Source organism: Phalacrocorax aristotelis, chromosome 13 (genome assembly GCF_949628215.1).
Source record: "Phalacrocorax aristotelis chromosome 13, bGulAri2.1, whole genome shotgun sequence".
Classification (NCBI taxonomy): domain Eukaryota; kingdom Metazoa; phylum Chordata; class Aves; order Suliformes; family Phalacrocoracidae; genus Phalacrocorax; species Phalacrocorax aristotelis.
This window is the reverse complement of record NC_134288.1, coordinates 10,190,267-10,218,172: the sequence shown is the minus strand read 5'-3', so window position 1 is coordinate 10,218,172 and position 27,906 is coordinate 10,190,267. Positions and strand designations below refer to the sequence as shown.

The window sequence follows — 27,906 nt, the reverse complement described above, 5'->3', positions numbered from 1 at the left end:
TGGGTTTGGCTTGGCAAGCTGGGAAGGGGCAGCGCTGGGGGGCCGAGGACTCCCCACGCCCTGGGTGCTGAGAGTCGGGCGACAGTGCCCGTGCGGTGGCATTTGTCTGCACACCAGGGTGTGGGCTCTTGCCACCCAGGGTGTGGGGACTGCCGCCCTGCACAAAGCCCAGTGCAATGGAGACTGCTCACCTCGGAGCGCCTTGGCTGATGCTGGGAGTGGTTTGGGTTGTTTAGTTTGTTTCGGGTTTTTTTTTTTTTGGCTCGAGGTTGAACTTTCTGCAGCTGGGTTGCACTTCGTCAGACAGCGAAAGGAATGGAAAACGAAAGTGATGCTGACGAACAGAAAGGAAACCGGGGTGCTTTGCCCCTCCTGGTAGCCCTTTATAAGCAGAGGCTGTTCGGCTCCTCGGCTGACGCGGGGGCCTGGCCGGGCTGTGGACCGGTGCTGCCGCCGTGCTGCTTAGTTTTCTCTTTATTATTCCTTGGAGGCACCGGAATCGGTACCGCCGCTCCCGGGCGCTGGACCGAGCTGAGTGCGGGGAAGCCCCGACCCTCGGCGGGTGAGCAGCGGCCGGCGGCCCCGGGAGCATCCCCTCGGCGCTGGGGGGCTGCGGGGGCGCGGGGGGCTTGGCGGGGGCGGGCGGGGAGGCTCGTCCCGCGATGCGGGGGGGGCGGGATACGACGGGACCGGGGTGGGAAACTGGTAGCCCCCGCTACACCCCACCCCACCCCCCGCCCCGCTGTCGCCGCCGCCCGGTGCCGGCTCCCCCCGGTGCCGGCGGGCGGGGCGGGGCCGCCGTGATGCAATTTCCGCGAAGTCCGGCCCCGGTTTGAATGCGGGGAGGCCCCAGAAACGAAACTGCCGGCGGCGGCGAGTCCCCGGGTCCCCCCCCTCCCCGGCCGCGGCAGCGGTGAGAGCGACGCGGGGGGCTGCAAGGGCGGGGGTAGGGGGTGCGGAGAGCCCTGGGGTGTTGCAGGGTGCTGGGTGCTGCAGGGCTCGGGGTGCTCCCCGTAGCCCTGCAGCGTGCTTTGGGGTGCTGCACGGTGTTGGAGTGCTTCAGGACGATGCAGGGTGCTCAGCCCGCTCAGCCTCCCCTGTCTGCTCCCGCCCCAGCTCGCAGCATCCCTGCCCGCGCTGGAGCCCCTTCGGGAGAGGAGGGGGAAGGAGGGTCAGGATGAAGGATTTGGGGTGCAAAGCCCCGCGCTGGAGGGCAGGGAGCACCCGGGCTGGCAGGGGTGTGCGGTGCCGCCTCCGGCAAGCAATCCCCAGCAGTCCTCCTTTCTCTGCTGCTACTTCTGAGCCCCAGGGATGTGGTCTTGGAGCTCCCAGTGAACTTTTTTATAGTTGGGTAAGGCAAATGCAGTAGCTGAGGCTGCAGGTGCCTGGAGGCTGCACACAAACCGGGGGTTTCGTGCCCACCTGACTCTGGCAATGGTGTCGCGGCTGTCACTTCACAACAGCCAGGCTGGCAGGACTGTGCCAGCTCTCTGGGCAGGATGTGGAGTGAAATGTCTTTTAGAAAAAGGCTGGGGAAAGGAGGGGCCCCAGGAACTTCTGAGGCTGGTTTTGCCCAGGAAGGAAACGCTGGAGGGGCTGTGGCTTCTATGCTAGGAGGATAACTGCAGGCAATGGGGTGGCATGGGTCAGCACCTGCGGTGTAGCTCTTCTACCAGGGCCAAACCCTTCCACCCAGCCTGGATGCACTGTTTGCACACAGGGTGCTGGGGGATGCTGTGCTGGTCTTGCACTTCTGCTCTGGGCACTCGCAGCTGAGAGGAAAAATTCCTTGGGTTTCCAAGTCTGGTGCTCAGCTGGGACTGATAACCGGGGTGTGGGGCCGTGGTCCCCTGAAGCGCGCGGTCCCCTGGACATGCCGTTGGCCTGTCCCTGTCCCCGCAGAGGGCTGTCCCAGCACTCTGACCCACGTCACTTGTTCTGATCAAGGGGCACTTGGCTCACTCCACTGTAGGGTGTTGCCTAATCTCTTGTCAATAATTAATTGAGACAAGACCTGACAAAAAGGCCATCTTCCTCCCAGTGGGCAGGGATGGCAGAGGGGTGTGGAGCGGCAGGACGCTGCCACGGAGCCATGATGAATGTTTCTCTGCCACGGCCATGCTTCAATTCGCCATTTCCAGGGAAACATGATTATCCCTGGCATCAGCACAGCTCTGCAAGGCACCTGATGGGGGACAATGCTCAGACATAGCGTGGCCCAGCCCTGACCCGAAGCGTCTTCCTGAGCACAGAGGAAATGCCATCAGCGAGGTGATGGTGTGGTTTGGTTTGCAAATAATGCTCTGTGGCTTGCTGGTAAATATTCCTCTCAATCAGCTCCCACCTTCCTTGGGGCACTTGGATTTTGCCCTGTTGACATCAGAGTTCTGTTATCAGTAGGACAACTATCTTATGGTGCACCTTTCCAAGCTTTCTTGTGCCCTGCATCTTTCCTCTGCCCAGGCTTGGATTGCAAAAGTTCCTGTAGCTTTTTCCTTTTTTCTTTCTTTTCTGCTATAAGATGGTTGTAGAGAGAAAAAGGCTTTAATTTGGCTTCAGTGCTGGTGCTGCACAGAGACTTTAAGAGGGGTTTGCACTTCCCCTTCCTCTTCCCTCCCATCTTCAGAGCATGTTCTGGCAACTTGCTTAAAATCAAACACTTTCTTTAAAAAGTGAACAGCAAGGGAATTGACCCTTTAAAGGTGGACTATTCCCTCTTAGCTTTTTCAAACTGATATGCCCTGCCTAGGAACAGATACCAGTAACAGCCCAGCTCTCCTGTATGGTCTTTTTGGGTAGTTCTTAAAATGTTTAGCCAAGCGGGTCAGTGTTGTTGCTGCTGCAGGATCGTGAGTCCTCTGGGCTCACTGGCTGTGGCCGTGCTGGGATGAGGAAGCTCGGCTCCTACTCCAAGGAGATGAGTGCTAGTGATCAGATTTTGTCCTCTCTCATGTGTATTACTGAGGTATTTTGGAGTTTTCACCAGTGATAGCATTGCATAGATGTTGCACAAATCCTGAACATCCTGAGCCTTTCCTAGGAAGGCTTGTCCTAAGGAGACTTCCAGAGGAAGGAAGGTGAAACTACTATCGGAGGGAAACCAGAGTGTTCCCAAAGCCGCAGATGTTAGCCTCAAAACAAGCCCCAGTTCCGCCGGGAGTATGCTGCTCACTCCCGACAGCTTCAAAGGAGCTGAAAGGCTCTCGGAGGCATGCCCTCACGTTCCTCTCTGGATGTTCCTCCTGGCTGTGGTTCAGCAGCAGCCTGGCCACACCAGCCCCTCACTACCACATCTCCCCCTGCCCTCCCTCCTGCCCTGCCTGCTGCCAGCCCCTGCCTTGCCAGACCATGCAGAGCTACTGTGGCAAGCTGAGCCTGCGGCAGCCTGTGTATGTGCCTCTGCCCTGGGGTCCAGTTTAGCTCCAGCTGATTCTGGACCTCCCGGGTAAAGCTGAGTGGGAATGCTCCCTAGTAGCATCATGCTTTGGACAAGGACAAACAGTGTCCCCAGACTCTTGCAGGAGGGATATTTGCCCCTCAAAAGGTGCCGGGGTTTCTCCTCCTGCAGCCTGGCACGGGAGCTTGCAGAGCTGTGCTCGGGGCAGTGTGTCTCCCCAAACTGCCGCCTCAGTTCCCAGCAGCTGGGAGTTTTGCAGGTGTTAATGACCCTGGGGGCGTTTGGCAGGAGCAGCCCCTGGGTGCAGGGTCTGCAGCCCCATGCCAGTGCTGCATTGCCTTCGTTGTCTTGCTGGGGATCAGCGGAGCATCCCTCGGTGCCCTTTGGCAGGAGACACAGTGTCCCACTCTTCATCCTGCCTTTTTATTGTGTACAGGTGCTCTCCTATATTTTATTGTTTCTCAGGTTATTTAATTTCAATGCAAAGCATTTTCCCTGCATCAGTCGGCAGTCAGGTAGCATCAAAACCTCTGCTGCAACCCCAATTGTTTTCTGTGGTAGAACCAGAGCAAAGGAAGAGCTCTTGAACCTTGTGCAGCAGCTGAGCTGCAGAAATGGTTTTCTTCTGATGACTGTGACCTTGTTACAGTCAGAGGATGGGGATACCCTGGCTCTCTGCTGGCCCAAGCCCCACTCCAGGTTGGCGATGCTCTTCCTTGGCACTTGTGCTGCATTCATGTCCAGCAGCTGTGCTGTTGCTTTGGCCCTGTGTGCCTGCAGGGTGCGGCACGCAGGTGATGCTGCCTGAGCAGAACCACGGTGGGCCCAGCAGATGCTGTGCGTTTGGACAATTTTTAGGTAAGAGGCCAGGCAGAGCCATGGCAGGACTGTGCTGCTCAGGTGGCTATAATTCATGCTTTAAGTAAGGGCTGCTAGCCTGCATAGAAGGGCTGCAAGTAAAGGTTTGGAAATGAAGGTGCAGAGATGATTCGGGGTGATTTAGCTCTCGGTGTGGAGACCCGACAGATTGGCACAGTGACCTGAATCATGCAGAGGAAGAGCTAGCACTGCTGTCGGACTCTTCCACAGAGTCTCGCAGCTTACTGAAACAGAAACTAGCAGTCTGCCCAGTGCCAGGCTCCCTGCCAGACCTTAAGAGATAAATAGGGCTGGTGTTTATCCGCCAAGCGTGTGTCCAACCTGATGCATGGCAGAGAAGTAGGATTAGGTGATTTTTTCCTAGCTCAGCAGTGGGTGGGTGCTGTGGCACTGGGATGTGAGGAGCTCACTAACGGCGAGCTGGGAGGACAGGAGGTGCTCCAGCTGCTTTCTGCCTGCAGTCCCGGCTCAGTGCTGCCTAGAGCTTCAGCCAGAGCAGCAGCTTCAGCACCCCCCTGCCCACCTCCCCCAGCACCAAGCGCCCCATTTATCCCAGAGGTGGGGAAAGGAGTCTTAATTAGAAGTGAAAAGTATTTCTGCTGAAGCTGTGCGAAGTTTGCCTCCCTGCTCTGTTGTCTGCTGGACTGCAGCCAAAAATACTGCTCTTCCCCTGTATTGCTAGAGAGCTGGTCCTTTGTGGCTGCAGGTCAGGAGCCCGAGGTGGATGCTCAGCATGAGGCTGGTGGCTTTGCTTGGCAGCACACCCTGGCCATGGATCCACCCCGGTGTGCTCCCTTCACCTCGTGGCCCAGCCATGAAACCCTGCAGCATCATTCCCAGGGATGCTCCTGGCCCTCTGGTTACCCAGGAAACTGCTGGCAAATGCCGAGCTGGTGGCCGGGGAGGGCAGGGAACGGTGAGTCACCTTCCTCACTGCTGGAGCCGGAGCTCTCCCAGCCGGATGTTTACCGAGCTATTGGCCAGAAGACATGCCGGCAGGTCCCTGTTCCAGCATGCACATCTCCTGACCTCGGGTGATGCATCCGAGGAGCAAAGAGGGTGGTTGCTTGGTTAATTAATTCCAATTAATCTTTTGTGCCATGGGGGTAGATGGGCTGGAGGTTTGAAGCTGGGTTTCTTCCTCTTGGTGTGGGGCAGCAGTGGGGCTGCCCAGCCAGAACGAGGGGAGAGAGCAGGAAAAAGAAAGAGAAAGTTGGCAGAGGCAAACCAAGGCGGGGGAGGCACTGGCAGCGGGAAGAGGAAGTCAGGTCGCCTGGCCATGGTCCAGGAAGAGATTGGTGGCCAGTGTGGGGACCGTGCCAGGCCCTCCAGGGCAGCCTCCGCTGCAGCTGGCTTTCCTGCATTGGGTGGCAAATGCTGATAGACTACAGGCTGTGGCATGCTGGGGACTGAGCTGAGCCCTGCCAAGAGCCCTCACCGCTCAGCAGCCAGGTCCCTGTGGGACACGGTCCCCTGGTACCTGGGCTGGTGAGTGTACAGAGGTCCATGAGCAGGTGGGGGCAGACCCGAAGCACTTGGGTGCTGAGGGCGGGTGTGTCTGGTGGGTTTGGTTGCTGGGTGAGGATCCTGCCTGCTTGCTGGTGAGAGGGGCCAGGCTGTGCCAGTGCCTCAGCCTGCGCCCAGCCAGGGACCAGCTGATGTTTCCTGCTAAGTCACTTGTTCCTCATTTCTTTGTCAGGCTTTGTGAACTCACACCAATGCCTGGCAGGTACGCAGCGAGGTAGGACACAGCCGCTCCATGGAGCCTTCTCCCGCTGGCATTGCCTTATAAGAACTTCCTGCCATTTAATTTTGCTCTGCTGAAGTCACCACCGAGGATGCCAATGGCGAATGGCCCAGCGGTGCCGCTGGGCAACCTCCAGCAGCATCTGGAGCTGCGCCTGGTCTGCTCTAAGTGCAGCGTGAAGGAGAACGAGACCACCTACCATCTGCGAGAGGTGGAGCACAAGTGCATGTATGAGATCCTCCTCGCCCGCTGCCGCAGACGCCAGAGGACCGCCTGGAAGAAGGTGTTCAGGCGGCCGGGCTTCCCCAACCCAGCCCGCTATGCCGTCTGCAGGTATTATGTGGTGGGGCTGGGCTGCAGCAAGCACAAGAGCCAGTGTACGTTTGCCTGGAGTCCAGAGGAGGCCATGGTCTGGAACTTTGAGAGGGAGCAGCAGCTGGAGTGGTGCCAGCTGAAGGCAGCGGTGCTGCAGGCGCAGCTGGGGGGTCGCTCTGCTGCCAGCCCCCACTCCGCAGCAAGCGCCGCTGGTGAGATCACCAGCGAGTTTGGGGGGCACTTCCAAGAGATCTGCAAGCGTTGCTTCTTTGGCTGCCCCCAGCGCATCTCGGTGGGCAGCCAGGGCCGGCTCTGTGAGTACCACCGGACCTGGGACCCCCTCCTGGTGCATGTGGTATCGGACAGCCGGAGGAAGCAGCAGTACACTGCCATCCGGCCCTGCCCTGAGTTCATGCCAGCCCTCAGCTACTGCAAGTTTGTCTCCAGGGACCAGCCTTGCAGACACACCCCACAACGCTGCCAGTATGCACACAGCGAAGTGGAGATGGCTGTCTGGGAGGCTGAGAGGGAGCACGGCTTGGTTCGCTCTGACCTGTTGCCGGCTTTGGAGACCTGCAACACCAACGGCAAGCCAGAGGTGCCTGTGCCAGTGCACTTCTACTGCCGGGTCTGCCTGGTGACCTTCAGCTCGCAGGAGAGCTTTGAGAGCCACTGCTCCTCCATTGAGCACGTGCAGATGCTCTCAGCTGACACCTCTGTCCAGTGGGTCTACCGTGCACCACCACTCAGGCTGACCAAGTTCTCACTGTGTAGCAGGTAAGGCATCCACCCAGTGCAGCAGGAAAGAGGGCAGGGGCAGCAGGCAGCCGCCAGCTCCCTGTGGACCCCCATGCCACCAGGCATGGGTGGCACCTGGGACACCTCTCTCCTGACAGAGCGGATGTGTGCGAAATGGGGAACAGCTGCACCAAGGCTCATTCTACTGAGGAGCTGCAGGAGTGGATCCAGAGGGTGAAGGTTGCTGTGAAGAAAAAGAAGCAAGCACTGAAGGAAGGGCTCTTGTCCTACCAGGACCAGCTCATTGCAGAGTATCAGAAGTGCTCCAACGAGGTGTTGATTGTGAGTCATGGGCGGCAGGGTGGGAGAGTGCTGGTCCAGAGCATTGCGAGAAGCCTCTTGTGTAAGAGCTCAGGAACAGAGCCTACTGCTCACCTTGCTAACGGTGATGCAGAAAGGGATGTTGCATCCCCCTTCCTTCACCCCTTTTGAGACAGCAACGCAAGAGCCTTCTCGGGGTACCTGGCTGCACTGCTCTGCCGTGGGTCCTTTCGTTTCCCAAGGCTGCTGCATGGGGACACTGAGCAGCGGTGGGTGAGGACTGAGCATGAGGATTTATTGATGGTCCCCTCTTGGGAAGATGTAGCATAAAGGCAAAGGATGAAGATGGCCCCGTGGAGGCCTCTGCAGTGTGTCCCTGGGATGTTGCCTTCAGTCCTGCTCCTCTTGTGCCTCCCCCACAGATGGCTGAGGATGTCGAGGGTGTCAGAGTTGTGTGTGAGCAGCCCCTGAATGTGCAGTCAGAGGACAGGAGGATGAAATACCGGTGGAATTTTAGGGTCCACTCCCAGGTAAGCCCAGCTCTGCATAGTGGGAGGCTGTGAGCCACTGGCAGCACCTGCTGCTGTGCACAGTCCTTGTCCTTTGGAGTGTTTTGTTTGCTTTTTTAAATTATTATTTCTGCAAGGGGCAGAAGGATAGGGATTTTGGGAGGTCCAAATGAGGATGTGGTGGGTATTTGAGAGCAGTTCAGGCTCAGGTGGTGCCTGAGCTGGGACCATGCATGAGGGGTGCAGCCACCATGTCTCCTCTCTGGTCTTGTGTGGTGGGACTGGGGCAGACCAGCTGTTCTCAGCACCTTCTGTTTATCATCACAAATAACAAGATTCAGCTGCTTTCCTGCCCAGGATTTTGTGGGTGTTGGGGGGCAAGAGGCTGGGTCTAATTGTCCTCTTCAACATAGGATATTTCCTGTTTACAGCAGACTGCATCAGTTGCTATAACACTGAAACATGAGGTTCTTTAAGACCGTAAAATAATTGCTGTGGAGTTGCACGAGGAATAAGCTCCTTTAAGGAGAATTTCAAGTGCGCCGTAGGTCCAGCATGGCATTCAGTTCTTGCAGCAGCTTCCAGTAGGAAATGCCACTGGGAGGACCTCATCAGCCGCTGGGCTCTTCCCATGGGCTGCCCTCACCATGTCCCTGTCTTCTCAACCGGCAGATGCCTCTGCAGCACGTGGCGCTACTGAAGCGGGAACCTGGAGTCAACTTCTACCTCTCAGGGAATGGGCTTTCCCGGGGCCTCCACTACATTCGGGGGGAGCATGTGGCCACCCTGCCTTCCTCCCCACGCACTGCACTAGTGGAGGTCTGTATGGAGTGCTGCACGCTGGGCATCTTCGAGCAGTGGGTAGTGTTCGACTTCGGCAGACGCCCAGTCCTCATGAAGAAGATCAAGGTGAAGGTGGGCCGGCGGGAGATGCCCCAGCACATCCCCAGCAGCAGGGAGAGCAGCCACCCTGTCAACTTTGTGCGATGGGATAGAGGTAACCGGATCATCATTCCCAGCATGCCAAGGACCAGTGAAGATGTGGATCTGCTGGCCAAGTACAAGCCTCCTGCTCTTGCGCTGGACTACCAGCATGAGGGTGGTGCGACCGTTCCCATCACCCGTGTCAACTATCGTGAGAGGATGCATAGCTTCCTCTTCCGTGAGGAAGAAGCTGAGCAGGCTCTGATTGCCAAGTAAGTGCCAGGCATGGACCCAGAGGGGTTTCTCCTCGCTATGGACCATGGGCCCTTGCTAACCCTGCCCTTGGGACCATGCCACTTTTGAAATCTCTGTCTCTTTTTGACTGGGTCCTGGGGCACCCTCCCAGAAAAATGGAAAGCTGCCAAGAAAGATGGCTTGCTGGGTAGTGATAGGAGGGGAAGGGCTGGGTCTTGTCCTGCAGCTGTGGATTAGCTAGAAGCACAGCTTCTGCCTCTGTGTACTGTGGGGGCTGGCGGACCCTCTCTGGGTGTACGTGGCAATCCCTCCTCTGCAGTGGGAAGGGTGGTGGCTGATGAACCAATGGGCCAGTTCTCTGCTGTTCATTCAGGTGTCTTCTCCTTTCAGACTCAACCTGCGGGTCCTCATCTCGCTGACCCCCAGGCTGGAAAGCCTCACTGTGGGGATGAAGTTTGCTGTCTCTGGTGAGCTGTTTGCTGAAGTGCCTACCCCTTATAACCTCTCACCGGACACAGATGAAGGGTATCTGCTAAGCAGGTCTGTGCCCACTGCTTTCCTGGCACTTGACCCACCTGTAGACAATCGGGTTTACGAGGTTAGTGTGGAGCATAAAGCCACCACGGAGAAGACCATCTGGCTACAGATACCAAAGAGATGCTGCTCAGAGCTGAACTTCAAGCCAGATACTTCCTGCAAGGTGGAGATCCAGTTCCAAATCGACCAGCTGCTGTTCCGGCAGTGGCACCAGGCTGTGGACTGCCTGTTGGATGAGAAGCTGGTCCTACCAGATGTTGCCAGTTGCTCTGTCCCATACTCACTTGGGTCACCACAGAAAGGGAATAGCAAGCAGAAACTGGCCATCTCCTTCATCACGGGCCAGGCAACCAGCAGCCGGCAGGTCCCACCTCTTCTCATCTACGGGCCTTTTGGCACAGGGAAGACGTTCACCTTGGCCATGGCCACCATAGAGATCCTCAGGCAGCCCAACACACGGGTGCTGATCTGCACTCACACTAACAGGTTAGTGGGGGGTGAGGGAAGAAGCAACCAGAGTCACGGGCTGAGTCCCTGTGCTGGCCTGTTGCTCGCCTGGGGGGATGAGGCGAGCCAGGGTGTACAGAACAGAGCTGAGCTGCCCTTTACTTAGTATGCATTTCAATTACTTGTTTAAATAAATTTATTTTTATTTAATATGTCTTAAACTGCTCTAGCACTTCCTGCTAGGAAGAAACCTGGCATGAGAGGAAGTCTTTGTGGAAGAGGCAGCATATTCCTGCCTCATTATGAAATGGGAATGGGGTTGGAGGCGTAGTTAGTTCTTTCTAGCCTTTACTGTGTACTGGAAGAAGTAGAAAGCTGTTGCCTGACCTTGGTGGGATAGTATTGTGCTCTACTTGCCCTTGAAGACTATTGTGTTCTGTGCATGCGCCAATTTTTTTACTTTTCCAGGGAGAGTTTGGAGAATAGGAAATGCAGATCTGGTCTGACTGCCGTTGAATCTGCCTTCAGAGAAACCAGGCCAAGATATTGTTAAAATTAGAGCAGTTACGCTGAAAAGAGTGTCCACATCTGATCCTGCAGGCTGTTACTGCCTTGGTTTTTAATGTATAATAGATGGGTGACTGCTGATCTTAGCCTGTTTCAGCCTGTCTGGTTGCCCTGAAGCTTCCTCTGCTGATGTTGTGTCACCCGCCCAGGCTGGGAATGGTTAACTGTCAGAGGAGAGGTGTGCTGGGTCATGTCTGTATGACTTGGCCCTAGAGAGAAGCAGGGCCACAGATTTCATTGGGCACATTGCATTTCTCCATATGAGCATCGAGAGATGCCCTAGTCTCGAGTATCAAGTTCTGTTTCTCAAAATAGTCTTGGAATTGGTGGCCGTGTAAACATCGGCTTCTTTGCATGTATGTGAATATCTCCTGTGATGACTGTGTTGCCAGCCAAAGCTGGGGGAGATTTTGGGTGCATGTTGGTGAATGATAACGCATTGGGATGATGGTCACAGCATTGGGAACAGCACTTACAATTCCTTGATAATTTCCCCTTTTGTTCCCCTCCAGTGCTGCTGACATCTACATCCGGGAGTACTTCCATAACTATGTGACCAACGGGCATCCGTGGGCTGTTCCCTTGAGGATTGTATCCGCTGACCGTCCCATCAACCTGACGGACCCCATCACTCAGATGTACTGCTGCCTCTCACCAGACCAGCGCTCCTTCCGGCACCCCACGCAGGCAGAGATTGACAGGCACCACATCATTATTACCACCTCCATGTTATCCAAGAACCTGAAGGTTGCCCGAGGCTACTTCACCCACATCATGATCGATGAGGCTGCTCAGATGCTGGAGTGCGAAGCTTTGGTTCCACTCTCCTATGCCACTTTTGAGACCCGGATTGTCCTTGCTGGGGACCACATGCAGATAACCCCAAAGCTGTTCTGTGTTGGGGATGGACAGTCTGCTCATCACACCCTGTTAAACCGACTCTTTCAGTTTTACCAGAAAGAGAGGCATGATGTGGCCATGAAGAGCAGGATCATCTTCAATGAGAATTATCGTTCCACTGCAGGCATAATTGAGTTTGTCTCCAAGCACTTCTACATTGACAAAGGCAATGCTATCCAAGCCAGTGGGAACATCCCACGCCATCCCGAAATCTACCCACTCGTGTTCTGCCACGTGTCTGGTGTGGCTGAAAGGGATATGTCCATGATTTCTTGGCACAACGCCTCTGAGATAATACAAGTGATTGAGAAAGTGCAGGACGTCTATCAGAGGTGGCCAGATGAGTGGGGTGTCCGAGATCTGAAGAGGATCTGTGTGGTCTCTCACGGGATGCAGGTATGTAGGAGAACCACATGTTCCCCACCTGAAGGGTGTATGCACGCACTGCTGACCACCATCTAAACACTCCCTAATAAATGCTGAACTCTCTTTATGATAAACCTGTCTTTTGTGCTAGCAGAAATAGGGAATCTGGGGTCTTGCAAGCCACCACTGTTTTTTCGAGGTGCTCTCCACTTGGGTAGCATGCCATGGGTGGTCAGAGTGGAGATGCCTCATGGTGGGACTGTTGAGTTGAAGATTTCTTTCAGCATCCTCTAGGCAGGTTAACTGTGGGGCAGACTGGGAGCACTGGCTGAAGTCAGCCCAGGACATGTGATTGCTGTCGAGTAAATTTCTTGGGGAATCTGCAGCCAAGAAGGGTAAGGGACCTTGGTGTTGGTTGGGGGATGTTTCTGAGCTGAAACTGTATTCAGTCATGCCTCTTTCTTTCTTACCAGGTTTCTGCAACAAGACAAGAGCTGAGAAAGAAGCAGCTACAAGATGTGGTGGTAGAAAACTACGAAAACTTGCCAGGTTTGTGTCTTGTGCAATAATTAGTCATGCCTGGCTGTGTTTTGAGGTCTTCTGTGTGCGAGGGAGAATTTTTGCAGTCTCGTTGGTGGGCAGGAGAGTCTATCACAGCTACAGCCACTGTGAATGAGCAGGGGGAAGAAGAGATGCTGGGTTGTTAGCAGAGGTCTTTCTAGCATCTTAATGTTGTCCTCCTTACTAAAATGCAAAATACTGGCTAATCTCATGGCAAAATACCTCTCTGGGAGGGTGCAGGCAGTGCTGTTAGGCAGAGCTCTTCTGCCCTTCCCCATGGCTCTGCCACCACTGCAGTGAGTGGCCACAGCTCAGGTAGCACTGACTGGGAGGGAGTGCCTGGAAATCCTTGGGCTGATTTCTATCCCTTTCTGGTTGGTAATTCTTTGATTTTTGTCCTTTTCTCAGTGAATAAGATTTCACACTGAATTAAATCTGCACCCAACTGTCAACTTGTTTCAAATGGATGTTGCTTTGTAGGAGGGTGAAAACCCTATAAGTGTGATCCCAGGGACTTGAGGATGTGTGAATCATGTGAAGCCCCAAGTACCAGCAGGGGAGGCTAGTAATAGAAAGGAATTGAAACCAGGATGGCCTGTGGGTACCAGTTGCAGCAACAAATGCAGAACATCTCACTAAAGGAGTCATCTGCTGCTGTGGATGACAAGAGAGGGATAGGGCTGGTTTTGTCTTCAGTGACTTAGTTTATGACTCATCTGTGTGTCTTTGTTTTTTTTTTTTTTTTTTATTGTGCAGCTAAGACACCTCATGGTGAGAATAACTAACCCCTGGGGTGTGTTTCTGATCTCCACACCCTTTCCTTGCAGTCTCTTCTCAGCTCTGAAATCACCAGGGTGCCTCTTGCTGTTTGTTATTTGTCATGAGATCAGCCAGCAGAGCTGTCCTTGAGGGGAGAGGGATTCTTGTGAATGGCCACTGTTCTTGTTCCTACAAAACCCTCAGTTCCCTAAGGAACTTGGGATTCACAGAAAACTCTACCCATGTTTGTGAGGAGTGACTGGTGGGTGCTTCCAGTGGCCCTGAGCACGTGGGGCTGCTCCATGGGTGCTCGTGGCTGCACTGGTCTGGTGCCTGCCTTTCTTCTCCCTCCACACTGCCCTTCCCTCCCTGGTGCATGGGTGGTGGTGGCCTCACAGTGTCCATCCTGGTTCATGTCTGGAGGCCCTCATGATCCTCAAGAGCTGCTTTATTCATGTCAAGTGGCTCCCATGACTCAGACAAGTGAGTTTACATCAGCCTGCAGCCACGTAACACAGTGTAGGTGGGCAGAGCTCTGGGCAGCAGCCAGACAGGGTCTTCCCCATTGGGTTCCTATGAGTGACTACTCCCTTGTTCACTCTGGTGCAGGGCGGGAGTTCCGGGTCATCATCATCAGCACAGTCCACACCAGTGAGAGCCTGCGTGTGTCAGCCTCCCACCACCTTGAGTTCTTCAACGAAGCCAGAGTGCTCAACACCATCATGACCCGGGCTCAGTCGCTGGTTGTTGCAGTGGGGGATGCTGTGGCCTTGTGCTCTCATGGCCAGTGCAGCAAGGTATGGAAGCACTTCATCCAGCAGTGCATCGAGAAGGGGAGCGTCTTTCCAGAGAACCTGACAATGGCCCAGATCAAACAGGCTGTATGCGACAAGGAGAGCTGGAGTAGGAGGAGCCCAGAGTGGGACGAGGAAGACAGTGACACAGATTCCTGGAGCTCTGAGGCCGAGAGCATGAATCCTGATGATCCCATCCTCCAGGAGCTCTTAGATGAGAGCAAGAATGTGCTGGTGACGGTGTCTGAAGAAGGGCTGCTGAACGTGAAGAGTAAGGCTTCAAACCTGTGGGAAGGCAGGCAGGAATATGTCAGCTTCTCTTCTCAGATGATGCAGGAGTATCTGCACATGCACCCCAAAATGTACAAGAGGTGTGAGCTGATCAAAGAAGGGTTTGACAGAGCTTCTGCCTTCACCCTCAACGACTCCCCTGCAATGAGCATTCAGATCAAAGGCAGAGTTCACTGCGGAACAGCCTTCACCGGGGACGAGGTGCTTGTGGAAATCCTGCAGAGCAGCACGGCTGACAGCAGCAGCCACCGCCCTCAGGGGAAGGTAGTGGGCATCTTAAAGCGTGCAGAGAGAGAACGGACTTTCATCTGCATGATGGATGAGTTTGATCCCCGGGTGATGATACCCATTGATCCCACTGTCACCAAAATATTCGTCCCAGGGCTGAAAGAGAAACCCAATGTCATTCCTGTCCGCAGGCTTGTCAATGGGAAGTACAGAGTGGTCAGCTGCGAGAAGATCAGCCAGGAGACGAGGAGAAGTCAGTTCTTCTGCGTCCAGGTTATCTCCTGGCGGGAAGGGTTTTACTACCCTTTGGGGATAATAACGGAGATTCTGCATGCAGCATTGACTTTGGAAGAAGGCTTAAAGATCCTTGACTTGGAGTACAGTTTGGAGAAGAAATACCCAGCTGATGTCACCAAGGAGTCAGCCAAATACACCTCCAGCAGCAAACTAAACCTCACCAAGGAAAATCTGAAGGACTGTCGGAGTTACCTGACCTTCACTGTTGACCCCCAAGGAGCCAGGGATTTGGACGACGCTGTCAGCGTTAGGGATCTTGGGCATCACTATGAGATTGGGATCCACATTGCAGACGTAGCTGGCATCATTCCCAAAGACAGTGCCTTGGACCGGGAAGCAAAGAAACGGGGTGTCACCTACTACGCTCCCAACCAGGAGCCGCTGTGCATGCTCCCACCCCACATTAGCCAAGATGTCTGCAGCCTCCTGCCACAAAAAGATCGTCAGGTGATCTCCTTGTTTGTCACCATAGAAAAGGAGACTGATGAGATGTTAAAGGGAGTCTTTGACATATCTGTGATCCGCTCAGACAGGCAGCTGTCCTATGAAGAGGCAGAGCTCTGCATTAAGGACCACTACAGGGGAGCGACAGGGGCCCTTCGTTTTGATACCCTGGAGGACTGCATAGCTGTGGCTTATCACTTCTCCAGGATCCATCGGAAGTTTCGGCTGAAGGAGGACTGTTTCTATGACCAGCTGGATGAGGAAAGTTCCCCAGGTAACAGGGGGTCCCATCAGATGATAGAGGAGTTAATGATCATGTTCAACAGCTTCATGGCTGAGTTCCTCACCAACCAGGAGGACACGAGAAATGTCACTCCTCTCCGGTGTCAGAGCGAGCCAAGCCCTCAACAGTTATCACTCATGAAAAACAAGTACAGCCACATCCTTCCTTTGTCCATCCATCTCTCACACCACCTAGGAGAGGTGCCTTCTGTCCAAGACTCCTCTAAAAATGTGGAGTTTAGCCTCCTGGCCCCCATCTGGGAGCACCTGCAGGCAGCCGCTAACGTCCGTGACTTCCAAAAGATGCTGGACCTTGTCGTTACTGATGACATCCACCCAAAGCTGGCTCCCGTGGCCCTGGAGTTCAGGAGACTGCTCAGCCGTTCCTATTTCAGCCGCTCCAACTCCACTGTCCAGTCAAAAGTGGGCCATTACTCCCTGCATGTTGACTCATACACCTGGGCTTCCTCTCCCATCCGCCGGTACGTGGATGTCGTGGTCCAGCGGCACCTTCATTCTGTGCTCCGCAAGAAGCCCGTCGTCTATTCTTCGGATGACATTGAGTTTCTCTGTCATGACTTCAATAGGAAGAATTCCCAGGCGATGACGTACGAGAAGAGAGCCCGCTGCCTGCAGATGGCCACCCAGCTGAAGGGCCAAGTTCTGCAGAAGGTCGCCTTCATAGTGGATATCGAAGGGGTGAACAAGTATTTTAAAGCTCTGTTTCCACTGAACAAAGAGAGTCTTCCAGATCCCCAGATAATTAACTACAGGTCTCTTCAGCTGGTAGAGCAGCCCATGTTCAACCAGCAGCAGAGCAGCATCAGGCTGATGTGGAAGAGGAGGGTGTACTCTGTGGAGACGATGAAGGAGCACAACCTGCAGGAAGGAGCTCTCCGCAACTGCAGTGTTACCCTCTTCAGCACCCAGACCTGGCAAGAAGTGCTTGCAGCCATCAAGAGTGAGGACTTTGAGACCGCAGCCTCCCTCCTTCAGAAGAGCAAGGAGCCGTACCATCGGCACATGGGCTGGGTAAGGAAAAGCCAGTGCTCACATTATATGGAGCTCTCTCTAGAGCTGAGCGCCGGCGATGCACTGCAGTTTCAGCTCACCACAGACATCTACCGGGGCTTCCTGGTGCCCTTCGTGCAGCTGTGGTGTGTGACACCGGGTTTTGACGTCTGCCTGCAGCACGTGGAAAAGCCTATTGATTGCTTCTCTGCCTATGCCACCCTCCCATCCAAAGACAAGTACAAGCATGCAGCGGAGTATAACAAGGTATGGATGCCAATGAGCGCCATGGAGTCGGCTTCCTGTGCAGTGGCCGAAAATGACTCAATTATCCTCCATGATGTCAAAGTAACCTGGGCAAAGCAAAGGACAAGCAAAGGACAGCTGCAAGGGAGCTTCCTCCTAAACAAACCATTTTTGGAGGAGTGTGCCATTGAAGTGGACTTCAACTACTGTTACTTGTGCATTCGCTTAGCTGGGCTGAAGCTTGGGAGTCTTCAAAGTGATGAGGAGTGCCTTAGCCACGGACTCCAGAATCTGAGTTTTCTTAACAAGGGCAGGTCAGAAAGCAAACTTGTGGTTGATCCAGATACCTACACCTGGGTGGCTCATGGGGTCACTGAAGAGTTCAGTGATGACGAGAAGTCAGACAGGACTAGTAAGCAGACTGTGAACTTTTACATCCACTATATGTCTATGGAGAACATCCCCGTGGAAATCTCACAGGCCTCTGCCAGGTTTACAGTGGAGCTCATACCAAAGATGCTGCCAGATGTGTAAGTGTGCTTAGCAGTCGTGCTTTGATTAACCTGTCCATGCAGAGCAATGGGACTCCTTTGCTGCATCCAAATGGGATTTTCTTTCTGGTGGGGCTGATCCCTGACAAATCTGCCTTTGCCCAGCTCTGACTGGCCAAGCTGTTAAGCTGTTGGGCCGTTGGTGTTTGGTGGGGGTGGCAGCATTTCTCAGATCTGTTCTCCAGATGGCTTGTTGCTCTTCTGGTTGACCTTGGGAAGGGGGAGATAGGGGAAGGTGCTGTGCTGAAATTTCCCGCAGCATCTGTTTCTTATGTCACTGCAATATGTGTCATAAGAGGCATTGTAAAGGACTGGATCAGGGTTTGCTTAGCAGAAGCGCTCCCTGGTTTCCCAATCATACCACTGTGTTGTTGCTGTGAAGCAAGATCTACTCTTGTTAAAGAAGAGCTGATGTCTATTTTTACCTGCTTTGTACACAGCATGGACTGCTATGCTCCCACAACTGCTGTAGCTTTTTCAGGGCAGAATGTGCTTCCTTTTATATAAGGAATTTCAGGAAAAAAATTGGAAGCTAATCCAATAAAATGGGGTGAGCCGCAATAAAATGGAGTTGGGACAGAAGTTGTGCTCCTTGCTCTCAACAGCTTTGCAGGCACAGCTCTTCAGACAGTTAAGAAATAGTCCCAGATGAAAAAAAAGGCAGAATAAGAGTTGTTTTGCTTTAATTTCTTTTGGAAGGATTTAACGCAACACCAAAGCAGAGTGAAAGAATAAATAAGAGAGTTTTACGAAATTGTATTATATTTTTTGCTATTTCATGCTACGTTCCATTCATTCTTATTTTTCACTGTCTGTCAGACGGAAAGAAAAGGCAATTTGGAAGCTCCAGTATGCCTCTGAACTTGCTAAAAGCATCGCCCTTGGCCATGAACCTCCTAAAAAAGGTAGGTGCAAATATTCACCTTTCTTACATTGTGGCTACTTGCTTCTGGCCAGCAGGTGCTCTGGCAGCTTCCATGGTCCCTTGCCATAGGGATTATGCCCCCCAAACCAGGAGGTTCCCCTGCCAAGGGGAGGAGAGGAGCTGCTAGCCTGGCAGAGTGAAGGTAATATGGGATGCCCTGCTGGAGAGTGGCATGGGTGATGTTTTAATCCCTAGGACTCATAGAGAAGGCTCATAGGTAGAAGATCTTGGCACAGGACAAGGATTACTTTTAGGTGATCTTGTAAATGGGCCATGGTTGCTTGGTACCTGCTGCATCCTCCTGTTGAATCACTTGTGCGCTGTCTTCAGTAACCTTCTTCAAACTTGTTTTCTTGGCTCTTTGTGTAACAGTGACCACGTCCAAAATCCTGCAGCAAAAATCCTTTGATCTCCCTGGCAGCAAAAGGAAGCTCAACCAGAGTCAGAACCAGGCTATTCTAAATACTCTGAGAAAATCCTTCACGCTCATCCAAGGCCCACCAGGTAAGGCTGGGGGCATGGCACAAGTACATGCCTACTCTGTTTTGAAGGGCAGGTTAGAGCTAATCTGTTGCTTTCGCGGAATCATTTAGGTTGGAAAAGACCCTTAAGATCATCAAGTCCAACTGTTAACCTAATGCTACCAAGTCCATCACTAAACCATGTCCCTAAGTACCACATTTACATGTCTTTTAAATACCTCCAGGGATGGTGACTCAACCAATTCCCTGGGCAGCCTTTCCATAGGACCCTCAGTGAGACAGAAGGTAGCATGGATTGGCATCACCCACAACTGTTCAATGCAGTCCCCTCAGTTCTGGATTTTATTTCATGGCTGGTCATCCAGATGATGATCTAGAGCATGGGTGTCATGGTTAAAATGTTCTCAGCAACCTCCTTGCTTTTCTAGGCACAGGGAAAACTGTTGTTGGAACTCACATTGTCTACTGGTTCCATAAGCTGAACGAGGAGAGCGTCAAGAAGGAGCAAACACTGTCCTCTGAAGAAGAAAAGCCCAAGTGCATCTTGTATTGTGGCCCATCCAACAAGTCTGTTGATGTTGTTGCTGGTAAGTAATGGTTTTAAGCCACTGAAGCAGCCCGTACTAATGGGAGGGAGAACATGTGGCAGTGAGCAGGAGGGCAGGAGACAGGAAGTGCATAAAGCAGGGCTGGTCCTTACAGAAGACCACTCACTGCAGGGCAAGGACTGGTAAAGATGGGACTGATGAGCAAGGGGTGGGGAGAAGAGACGAGTGCATGGTGAACACTGGGCACCTTGCAGGCCATGAGCTTTCTCAGAATCACTGGTGCCTGGTGCTGTCTGAGCAGACCCATTATCCTTCCCCAGAGATGCTGCTGAAGATGAAGAACCTGAAACCACTGAGGGTTTACGGGGAGGCCATTGAGACGATGGAATACCCATACCCAGGGAGCAACCGGCACCTCTACCGCAAAGCCTTGCGGGATTCAAAACCAAAGCGTGAGCTCAGGTAGGACTGCATGGCCCCACAGGCGCTGGGGAGTGATGTTTTCTGCACCAGTAAAGCTGAACAAGCCAGAGCAGAACTGGTTTCCGCTCTGCTGCTGTGGAGCAGCACTATTAACCTGCTTTGTACTTAATTTTTTCAAGTGAAGGTGTATAGTCTAATGTAGCACCTAGTCAGGAAACCCAGGCTGTTGAAAACATCCTAGATGTTTTTCATGTCTCTTTTTGAACAGCTCTAAAAGTGTCTGACTTCATTTCTGCTTGCAACTGCTAAAGAAAATTGGTTGTATTTTGTGTCCTTGAGGGTGAACTAAGTGTTAGATCTATAAAGATGGAAAAGTCTGGCTATGACTCCTTTAGCTAATGGGTTTCTCCACATAGACATAGGTGTGGTATGCTTCACTGTAGAAGAGATGACTTGGGTCTGTGTTGGTGGAAAATATTTATATATTGACTCTTTATTCAGCGAAATAATCCTGCATCATCGCATCCGTCGGCCGCCCAACCCTTTCTGGCAGAAGATCTCTAACTTTGACGCTCGGATGAGGAGAGGAGAGCATATAACAGAAAAAGAAACAAAGGAGTGAGTAGAAAGAGACCCTTTTGAGAGACAGCGACTTTGGCTGTGTGCCACCTCTGAAGCGCTACCTGAAGGAGCACAGTGCAGCAATCTTCTACCCCTGCAAGAAGAGGTTTGGGCTGTGCTTACTAGGTCTTGGCTGACACAAACTGGTAAACTGCGTGAAAGACAGTGAATTTGTCCCGGCTCATGCAAGTTGAAGGGACTAGATGAAAACATCAAGGCAGATTAATAAGCTATGTGTTTGGAATGATGATAAAAATGTATTATCTCCGGATTAGTGATACAGTGCAGAGCCTCCTCTCACTTCTGCTCTGGTGCTGTTGTCCATCTGGACCAAAAGTCATATTATGTGTGTGTGACACTTGCACCCTCTGCCCCGAGCCCCTGCCCTGTTGAGTTCAGGACAAAGCACGTTTCCTACAGTGCCCATCCAAAGCCCTTTGCCGGGAACACTGGCTCATCCTGGGGAGGGAGACAGAGCCATAATAATTTGGGAAAGTATAGCCTTTGCCTGTTCCTGCATGAGGAACCCAGAGATGTTTCCCTTATGCATAACCTGGTGTCTTCTGCATCAACCACCAGGTACAAAAATCACTTGTCTGATGCTCGTTCGTATGAACTGGAACGCCACGATGTCATCCTGTGCACGTGCTCTGCTGCATCTGCCAACTCTCTGGAGCAGCTCAATGTCAAGCAGATAATCATTGATGAGTGTGCCATGTCCACGGAGCCTGAGACCCTCATCCCCTTGGTCAGCCACCGCCATGCTGAGAAGGTAAGTCCCTTCCAAAGATGTCCCTCTAGGATGGTTGCATGTCTTCTACCCCTTACCATGCTGCTCTTCCAAGTTTTACCAGGTTTTAAGGTAGTTCTCGCTAGTATCTCTGATGGTCTATCAATGTTTCAGCCTTCAGGGAGTTATTACCTTTGAGGTATAACTCTGCTAACCATAATTAAAATATTGAGGCACAGAGAGTACATGCAGTACATAAGTATTCTCACTAGGTGCATGAACTGTGCATTATCTGTTCATATCCCATAAAGCAGAGTCATAAGACCTGCTGTAGGCCTGACAGCGGTGATAGTGAACTATTGCATCTGCTCACCTCTCTGCTGTGTGTATCAGCTCAGCTGTCTGTCTTCAGTTACACCCATACTGTCTCATTTAAACTTGCTCTCAACTTCCTGCAAGAGAAAACAAGGAGTGGTGTGGCTGGATTTTTGGTGCTTCTTTACAGGTTGGGTATCACTGCAACCAAAAAATGTGCTGACCCAGGTACAAAGTATTAATGTGACAAGAAGCACTGAGCAGATCTCAGTAGACTAGCTACATGATGTCTTTTTCCTATCAGATGGGAACAAGGCTCCACGTTACCTGGGTCAGGATCTTTATATAATGCCCAACATGGTCCTCGATTGAGGTTGCTGTAACCATAACATAAATAAGGAGCAACAAATGTTTGTGTGCAAATAGCCTTTCAAAGAGCTGATTGCCTTCACCAGTGCCACTGTACTCATGGTTGAGGTTACGCTCTTTGTTCCAGGTTGTTTTGCTTGGGGATCACAAACAGCTGCGGCCTGTGGTCAACAATGACTTCTGCAAGAGTCTGGGCATGGAGACATCTCTTTTTGAGCGCTATCGGAATCAGGCGTGGATGCTGGATATGCAGTACCGCATGGTGAGGCCTTCTTCAAGTGGATTGTCTTTTCTCCATCACAGCCCTGCTATCAGGGCTTGCCTCAAGCCACTGGGGAACGGATATTTTCCATTAATGCTTTCCCTTCCTAAAGTAATGAATAATGTCTCACCCACTGCCAGCACAGTGGCATTGCAGGTGAAGCCTGCCCAAAAAGATGCTGCAGGTTAAGAAGTTACTTGGGTTTTGTTCATGTCCATTTCTCCCCTTTTTCTCTGCCAGCACAAAAGCATTTGTGAGTTCCCATCCCAGGAGTTTTATGGCAAGCGGCTGAAAACGAGCCCCCAGCTTTCTCGTAAACCCAGTGTCTTCCACCACAAAGGTAACAGCTGCTGCCCTATCATCTTCGGGCACGTGGAGGGGAAGGAGCAGAGCCTCATGATTTCTACTGAGGAAGGAAATGAGAACTCCAAAGCTAACCCAGAAGAAGTGCAGCAGGCGGTGAGGAGGGCCCTGGGGAATTGCTGGAGAAGCAAAAGGGAGGGCATTGTGCTGGGTGACTCCGGGGATCATGGCGGGATGATGAGTAGCAATATAGGATAAAGATCAGTGGGGTGTACTATGTGCCTGTTGTCTTCTTGGGTCTGGAGCATGCCACAATGCCCCTGGCCAGAGGCAGCTGTAGGGAAGTGTGACACAGAGTAGGGGGAGCAGCACAGCCAGGTACCATCGCTGCCCTGGGGACAGGATGCTGGGGGCTGGTTCCCTCCAGCCACTGCTCCCAGGTGAGCAGGACCCTGGTCTCCCCAGGTGAGGGTGGCGAAGCAGCTGACACTAGATGGCACCATCCCGCCAGAGAGCATCGCCATCCTGAGCCCCTACAACGCCCAGGTGTCCGAAATCAGCAAGAGCCTCCTGAAAGAGGGTATCCGTGGAGTGACCGTCTGTACGATCATGAAGAGTCAAGGTGAGGCTGGCAGGAGAGGGGACGGTTGGTTCTGTTTTCTCCTCCCTTCCCGAGGATTGAAGCAACTTCTCACGGAGGCAGTCTTTGAGCAAATACTACACCAGGGTCATTTCAGCCATGGAGGAAGCATCCCTGGGTCAGATTTCTGAGTGGCTTGTGAGCATAATAAATCCTTTGGAAACCCCTGGAGTTCCCAGGCAGGGTGAGACTGCTGAAGATAGGAAGGTAGAGGATGTCTGAATGGGGTGTTAAAGAACTGCCGTAACACGTGCTCTTTGGAGAGCAATGACCAGGAGTCCAATGACCTCCACAGCTGGAGAAACCCAAACAGTGGTTGCAGTTTTGTGGGTCTTGTAGAGAAATGAGTGTCTTGTGGGGTGGAGGGTGGCCAGATGATTTCTTCTAAAAAAATATGGTTCAATTCCGCTTTCTAGGAAGTGAGTGGAGATATGTGATCCTGTCGACTGTACGCTCCTGCCCCCGATCAGAGATTGATAGGAAGCCCACGAAGAGCTGGCAGAAGAAGTACCTGGGGTTTGTTACCGACCCAAACCAGGTCAATGTTGGCATCACGCGAGCTCAGGAAGGACTCTGCATTTTAGGTGGGTCTACTGGGAGTGAGCACAGGCCTATATATAGGGGAACAGGATGCTTAGATAAAAGGGTGGAGATCCAAAATAGTGCAACCGATGATTGTGCTTTATTCTTCTGCCCTTTAGACTGTCTGTGGTTTTGAAAGTGGGCTATCTGAGCAATCTGTGCAAAGCAGAAATCGTGCATGGCTTGTATGCAGCAAGTATAATTAGTTTTTCTCACCCTCTTGTTCGGACCATGTTGTTTCCATCACTTGCGTGCTAGAGCGCTCTCCTAACAGAATTTGGCTGCTTATTTTCCTTCTAATCACGCAGGCGTGGGCTGTGATGTGTAGGGAAGCTGCTCGCAGATATGACAGCACTGAAAAGGGATCTGGGATTTCACAGAGCTCTGGCTAAGGGAAATGTCCCTGCAAGTTTTACCCAGCAGCCTTAGGCTGGAGATGTTAGACAATAGTTCTTGTGACAGCATCATCTGAGCCTCTTCTGGCCACTAACCAGCTGCCCCCATCCCTGTGCCAACAGGGAACCGGTACCTCCTGGAGTGCAACCCTTTGTGGAGGAGACTGCTTCAGCATTACAGGGAGCACAACTGCTATACTGCAGCCCAGGAGATTTTTGTCAGGAAGACTCCAGCCTTGCACCGATGAGGATGGGATGTACCTTGATGAGCTTATCCCTCTCTACCTGAACCGCGTTGTGTGTGCCTTGGGAAGGACGCAATCTTTCCATAATTTAATGGCCCAAGGAGCCAAATGCAGTGGAGAGAACCAGGACCTTCCCCTGCACAGTGACAGCTCAGCTTCAGTGCGTGCTTTGGCTTCTCAGGGTTTTTAATCAGTGCAACCTTGGACAGGAACTTTCAGCTCTAGCAAACCAAAAAGCATTGGAAATGGATGGATGTGACTCTGACTCTGATGATCATAATGGTACTACTTTTTTAACTGTAAGATGCTCAGCTGAGCCACCATCCTATCTACCAGAGCAGCTGCGCATTGGGGACCAAATACTCAGTCCATTCATCAAGGGTGGAATGACTGCATGCAACAGAGCCATGCAGCAAGCTGCGATTTGCCATAGAGGACCAAAGCTTCTGAGTACTACCACTCATTTTAAAGCCAAGGCCAGGGAATTTTTAAGGCTTCTCATTTCTCAAAGCAGAAAAACAAATTTGTTTTGAGGGTTTTTTGTTGTTATTTTGGGTTTTTTAAGTGAAGGAAGAAAGCAGAGAGAACCACATACCACTCTTTGTCTAACCAAAATGGCATTCTCTGAGCATGTAAATATCACAGAGCCAAGGCCAAGTTGATTCTGTAAATAGGTTTACTTATTCTTTGTACAAAGGAGGTTGTCCTCGCCAGTATAAAGTTAATGAAAAGCGAGGACCACTCTGACCAGGAAACATTGGAATTTGTAAAGCATATTTTAAACTGTTCTGAGTCTTATTTGAAATCTCCTCCTGTAAAAGCCCCCCTTTCCTACCCCATATTTTTTTAAAGCTGCTTCTAATTTATTAACTTTTAACCCTGTGTATTTGCTTCACAGTCTTACAGCTTGAGTTTTTAAGAGCGGTGATGGAAATTTGATATATGTGCCACAGCATATATGTGTATAATGTTTTTTTTTTTATTATTTTAAGTAGCTAAAATGCTCTGAACTGGAAGCTGTGATTCACTAGAGAAGGCTGCTTTTTCCCAGTAACGTATGGCTGATACGGATGTATAGCGGTGAAGTGGTGGCCTCTGCTGAATCATGGAGCTGCTTTTTGAAGCATAATAGTTTTGAGAGAGGGGTGGTTTTTATCTCATTTCAATTCTGAATGTATGAAGTGCCTGCCTCATCTTTCCCCAAGACCATGCACTTAGCTGTCTCTAGATGTTCACGTGGGATGGAGCCAAGATGCAATCACGGTGGTTTTGCACCAAGTACATACCGTGCTGGGACGCAAGTCCTCCTTGGCCCAAGTGAGGGGTCCCTGTGACTTCACAGCACTATGGTAGGAATGAATTTTGTCCTGTGTTTGCAACTGAAAATGCAGCATGGCTTTCCCAGCATGGAGGAATGTGCAATAAGAAAGTGTTGTGTCTGGAAAAGCCCTTATTTAATGCTGTGTATCTTCTCATGACTCTGTGTTAGACTTGACCCAAGAACCTATGGAGAAATTTTGTTCTCTTCCTTATTTTAAACTACCTTCCTGCACCTCTGCATCTGGTGGGTTTGATCTGTACTCTAGAGACCACCCAGGCTTGCTCTTGTCTTACTAAAGCATAACAACAGGCTTATGGCTGGCGATTCCATGAGGGACAAAAGCCTGTAGGAAGTACCTCCTGCTGGTTCTAAAGGTGCTTGATAAAAGCTGGTAAGATGTGAAGTTCATTGTTCCTCTTTGGGATCTTAAAAGATTCTGAACCAGCCTGATTTTGCAGATACTATTGCCATTCCAAAATAAGGCTGTATGGGATCATTTTGTGGACTACTGAAATGCAATTATATATCTTGAAGATGATGTGGAGAATTGCAAAAGATACTGGAATTGTTGGGATTAATACTTTAGCATGGTACCAGCATCATTCTAGCAAAATCATCTTGGTCCCTTTAGAACCAGTGAGTCTCATTTTCATTATCTAATGTAAGTGAAGAGTCTCTCCCCTATGGTCTGGGGTTTTTTTTTGTTTGATGTTTATTTCATTCCATGTAACACAAATGAAGATACCCACTCCAAGTGTAGTGGCTTAGTCCAATGCTCTTGTGTGGGAATTGGCCACGTGTTTGTATAGACCAAGAAAAAGACCTCATAAAGCATCTCCCTTTTCCCTCAGTGGGGAAAAAAATGTTTACTGCTACTCCTTCAAGGGTAAAGCGTAGAGTGAAATGCTTTGCTTGGTCAACTCTGTGTTGCAAGACAATAGACCTTTTTTTCTTTTTTCCTCTGAAGATGCATTTTGTAAATGGTGTTTAGAAAACGCTGCTCTAGACCACCCAAGTAGCAGTAACAGCCGGGCTGGACTCCTGGGCTGTTTGGGCTGTGAGCAGGTACCTGTAGAGTTGGTCATGCAGCTGTAGTAGTCAGGGATAGCAGAAAGTGCAATTAATCGAACTTTTTAGAGACTGTTAGTGACAGCTGAATATTGTGTTCTTGTCCTTATGCTCATGGATAGAGAGAACCATAGAAATCAATAGAGAAAAAAAAGAGCAAAGTAGTCCGGTTTCATTTGCACACAGAGCTTTGAATTTACTTTTGAAAGAATTTTATGTTCAAGCACATATTCTTAAAAAAATTTTTAAAAAACCAAACCAAACCTTTGGTAATTCCAGTAGGAAACCACTAGCAGCATGATGCACAGGGTATCTGTCCGGTCACAGGCTTTATGTTTTCCACAGCTCACAGACAAAATAACATTGTTGTAGGACACAAACGTTGGTCCATCCAAGAGGATAACTTAATTTCCTCAGCACTAGCTAGAGCTTGAGCCTGAGCTGAACAATGGGAACCTGCACACACAGCTAGTGGTGTGCCAGGCATCAGCCTGTGACAGTCCCTGTGGCTGCAGCCATTGCCCTGTATCATGCTCAGACTGGCAGTGAAATTAGAGGCATCCAGAGCCAGGAAACCAATCCTTGGCTCCAGCTGGCAAAGAAGAAGCTCACTGGACTGTTTTTGAGGGTTTGGGCAGATCTCGTGTAGGACAATCAATTTACTGCAATAAATTGTTGGGTTTTTTAAAAATAGAAATTAAATGTTAAGTGTCAAGAAGTGTAAATTAAGGAACTTTAAATGTGGCAGGTTTTTATCTTTCCTATGTCTGTGACTTGCAGCAAACCTCAAATAACATTTTGGATACAAATATTTTTACCTGCTTCTACCATTTATAAGAATGAACCTCAACATTCCTTTTTTGATATTTAAGCCATAATTGTAAAAATTATTTGAATTTATTTAAATAATAAATTTTATTACCCAAAAGGTCTGTTTCTGTGATGGTTTGACTAGAATTTGTGCGGGGACAGCTTTGTTTGTACTGAATCAAATGGTAAAAAAGAAAATGAGCATTAACTGCAGTACATGGCAGAAAAGATTGTTTTCTACATATTAGTCATGTGGATGGATTGCCCTTCCCTGTTTGTTGTGGGGGTTTGGGGGAATGGTTGGGAGGGTTGCTGCTTTTGTTTTGTTAATTAGAGTGACCTTTTCATGCAGCGTAGAGGGGTGAGCATGAAATCGTGCTGTAAGGCACAGGGTGTAACGGGTGAGAGGAACCAGAGATGGAGGTAAATTAGGGTGAGTGATTTGAAGAGCTCAGGATACAGCTCAGATGTTTTGGAGGAAGGATGTGGGGGGAAAAAAAT

At 51.2% G+C, this 27,906-nt stretch overlaps 1 protein-coding gene across 2 annotated transcripts; it reads left to right on the top strand.

Annotated features, from left to right (window-relative positions):
* The first annotated feature begins 32 nt into the window (after nucleotides 1-32).
* On the top strand, nucleotides 33-27,523 carry HELZ2 (helicase with zinc finger 2). 2 transcript variants are annotated; one of them, XM_075108442.1, is made up of 20 exons: nucleotides 33-562; nucleotides 5,976-7,115; nucleotides 7,235-7,418; nucleotides 7,820-7,927; nucleotides 8,579-9,102; nucleotides 9,476-10,108; nucleotides 11,149-11,932; nucleotides 12,376-12,451; nucleotides 13,832-17,345; nucleotides 18,186-18,271; nucleotides 18,664-18,795; nucleotides 19,202-19,360; nucleotides 19,642-19,783; nucleotides 20,246-20,362; nucleotides 20,945-21,137; nucleotides 21,907-22,041; nucleotides 22,282-22,500; nucleotides 22,810-22,966; nucleotides 23,401-23,568; nucleotides 24,085-27,523. In XM_075108442.1, exons 2-20 carry the CDS (start codon nucleotides 6,115-6,117, stop codon nucleotides 24,207-24,209), a joined length of 8,457 nt encoding a protein of 2,818 aa, XP_074964543.1. In that variant the 5' UTR covers nucleotides 33-562; nucleotides 5,976-6,114; the 3' UTR covers nucleotides 24,210-27,523. The 2 variants fall into 2 exon arrangements, with proteins under 2 accessions (XP_074964543.1, XP_074964542.1); XM_075108441.1 differs by lacking the exon at nucleotides 33-562 and adding an exon at nucleotides 698-913.
* The last annotated feature ends 383 nt before the right edge of the window (nucleotides 27,524-27,906 follow it).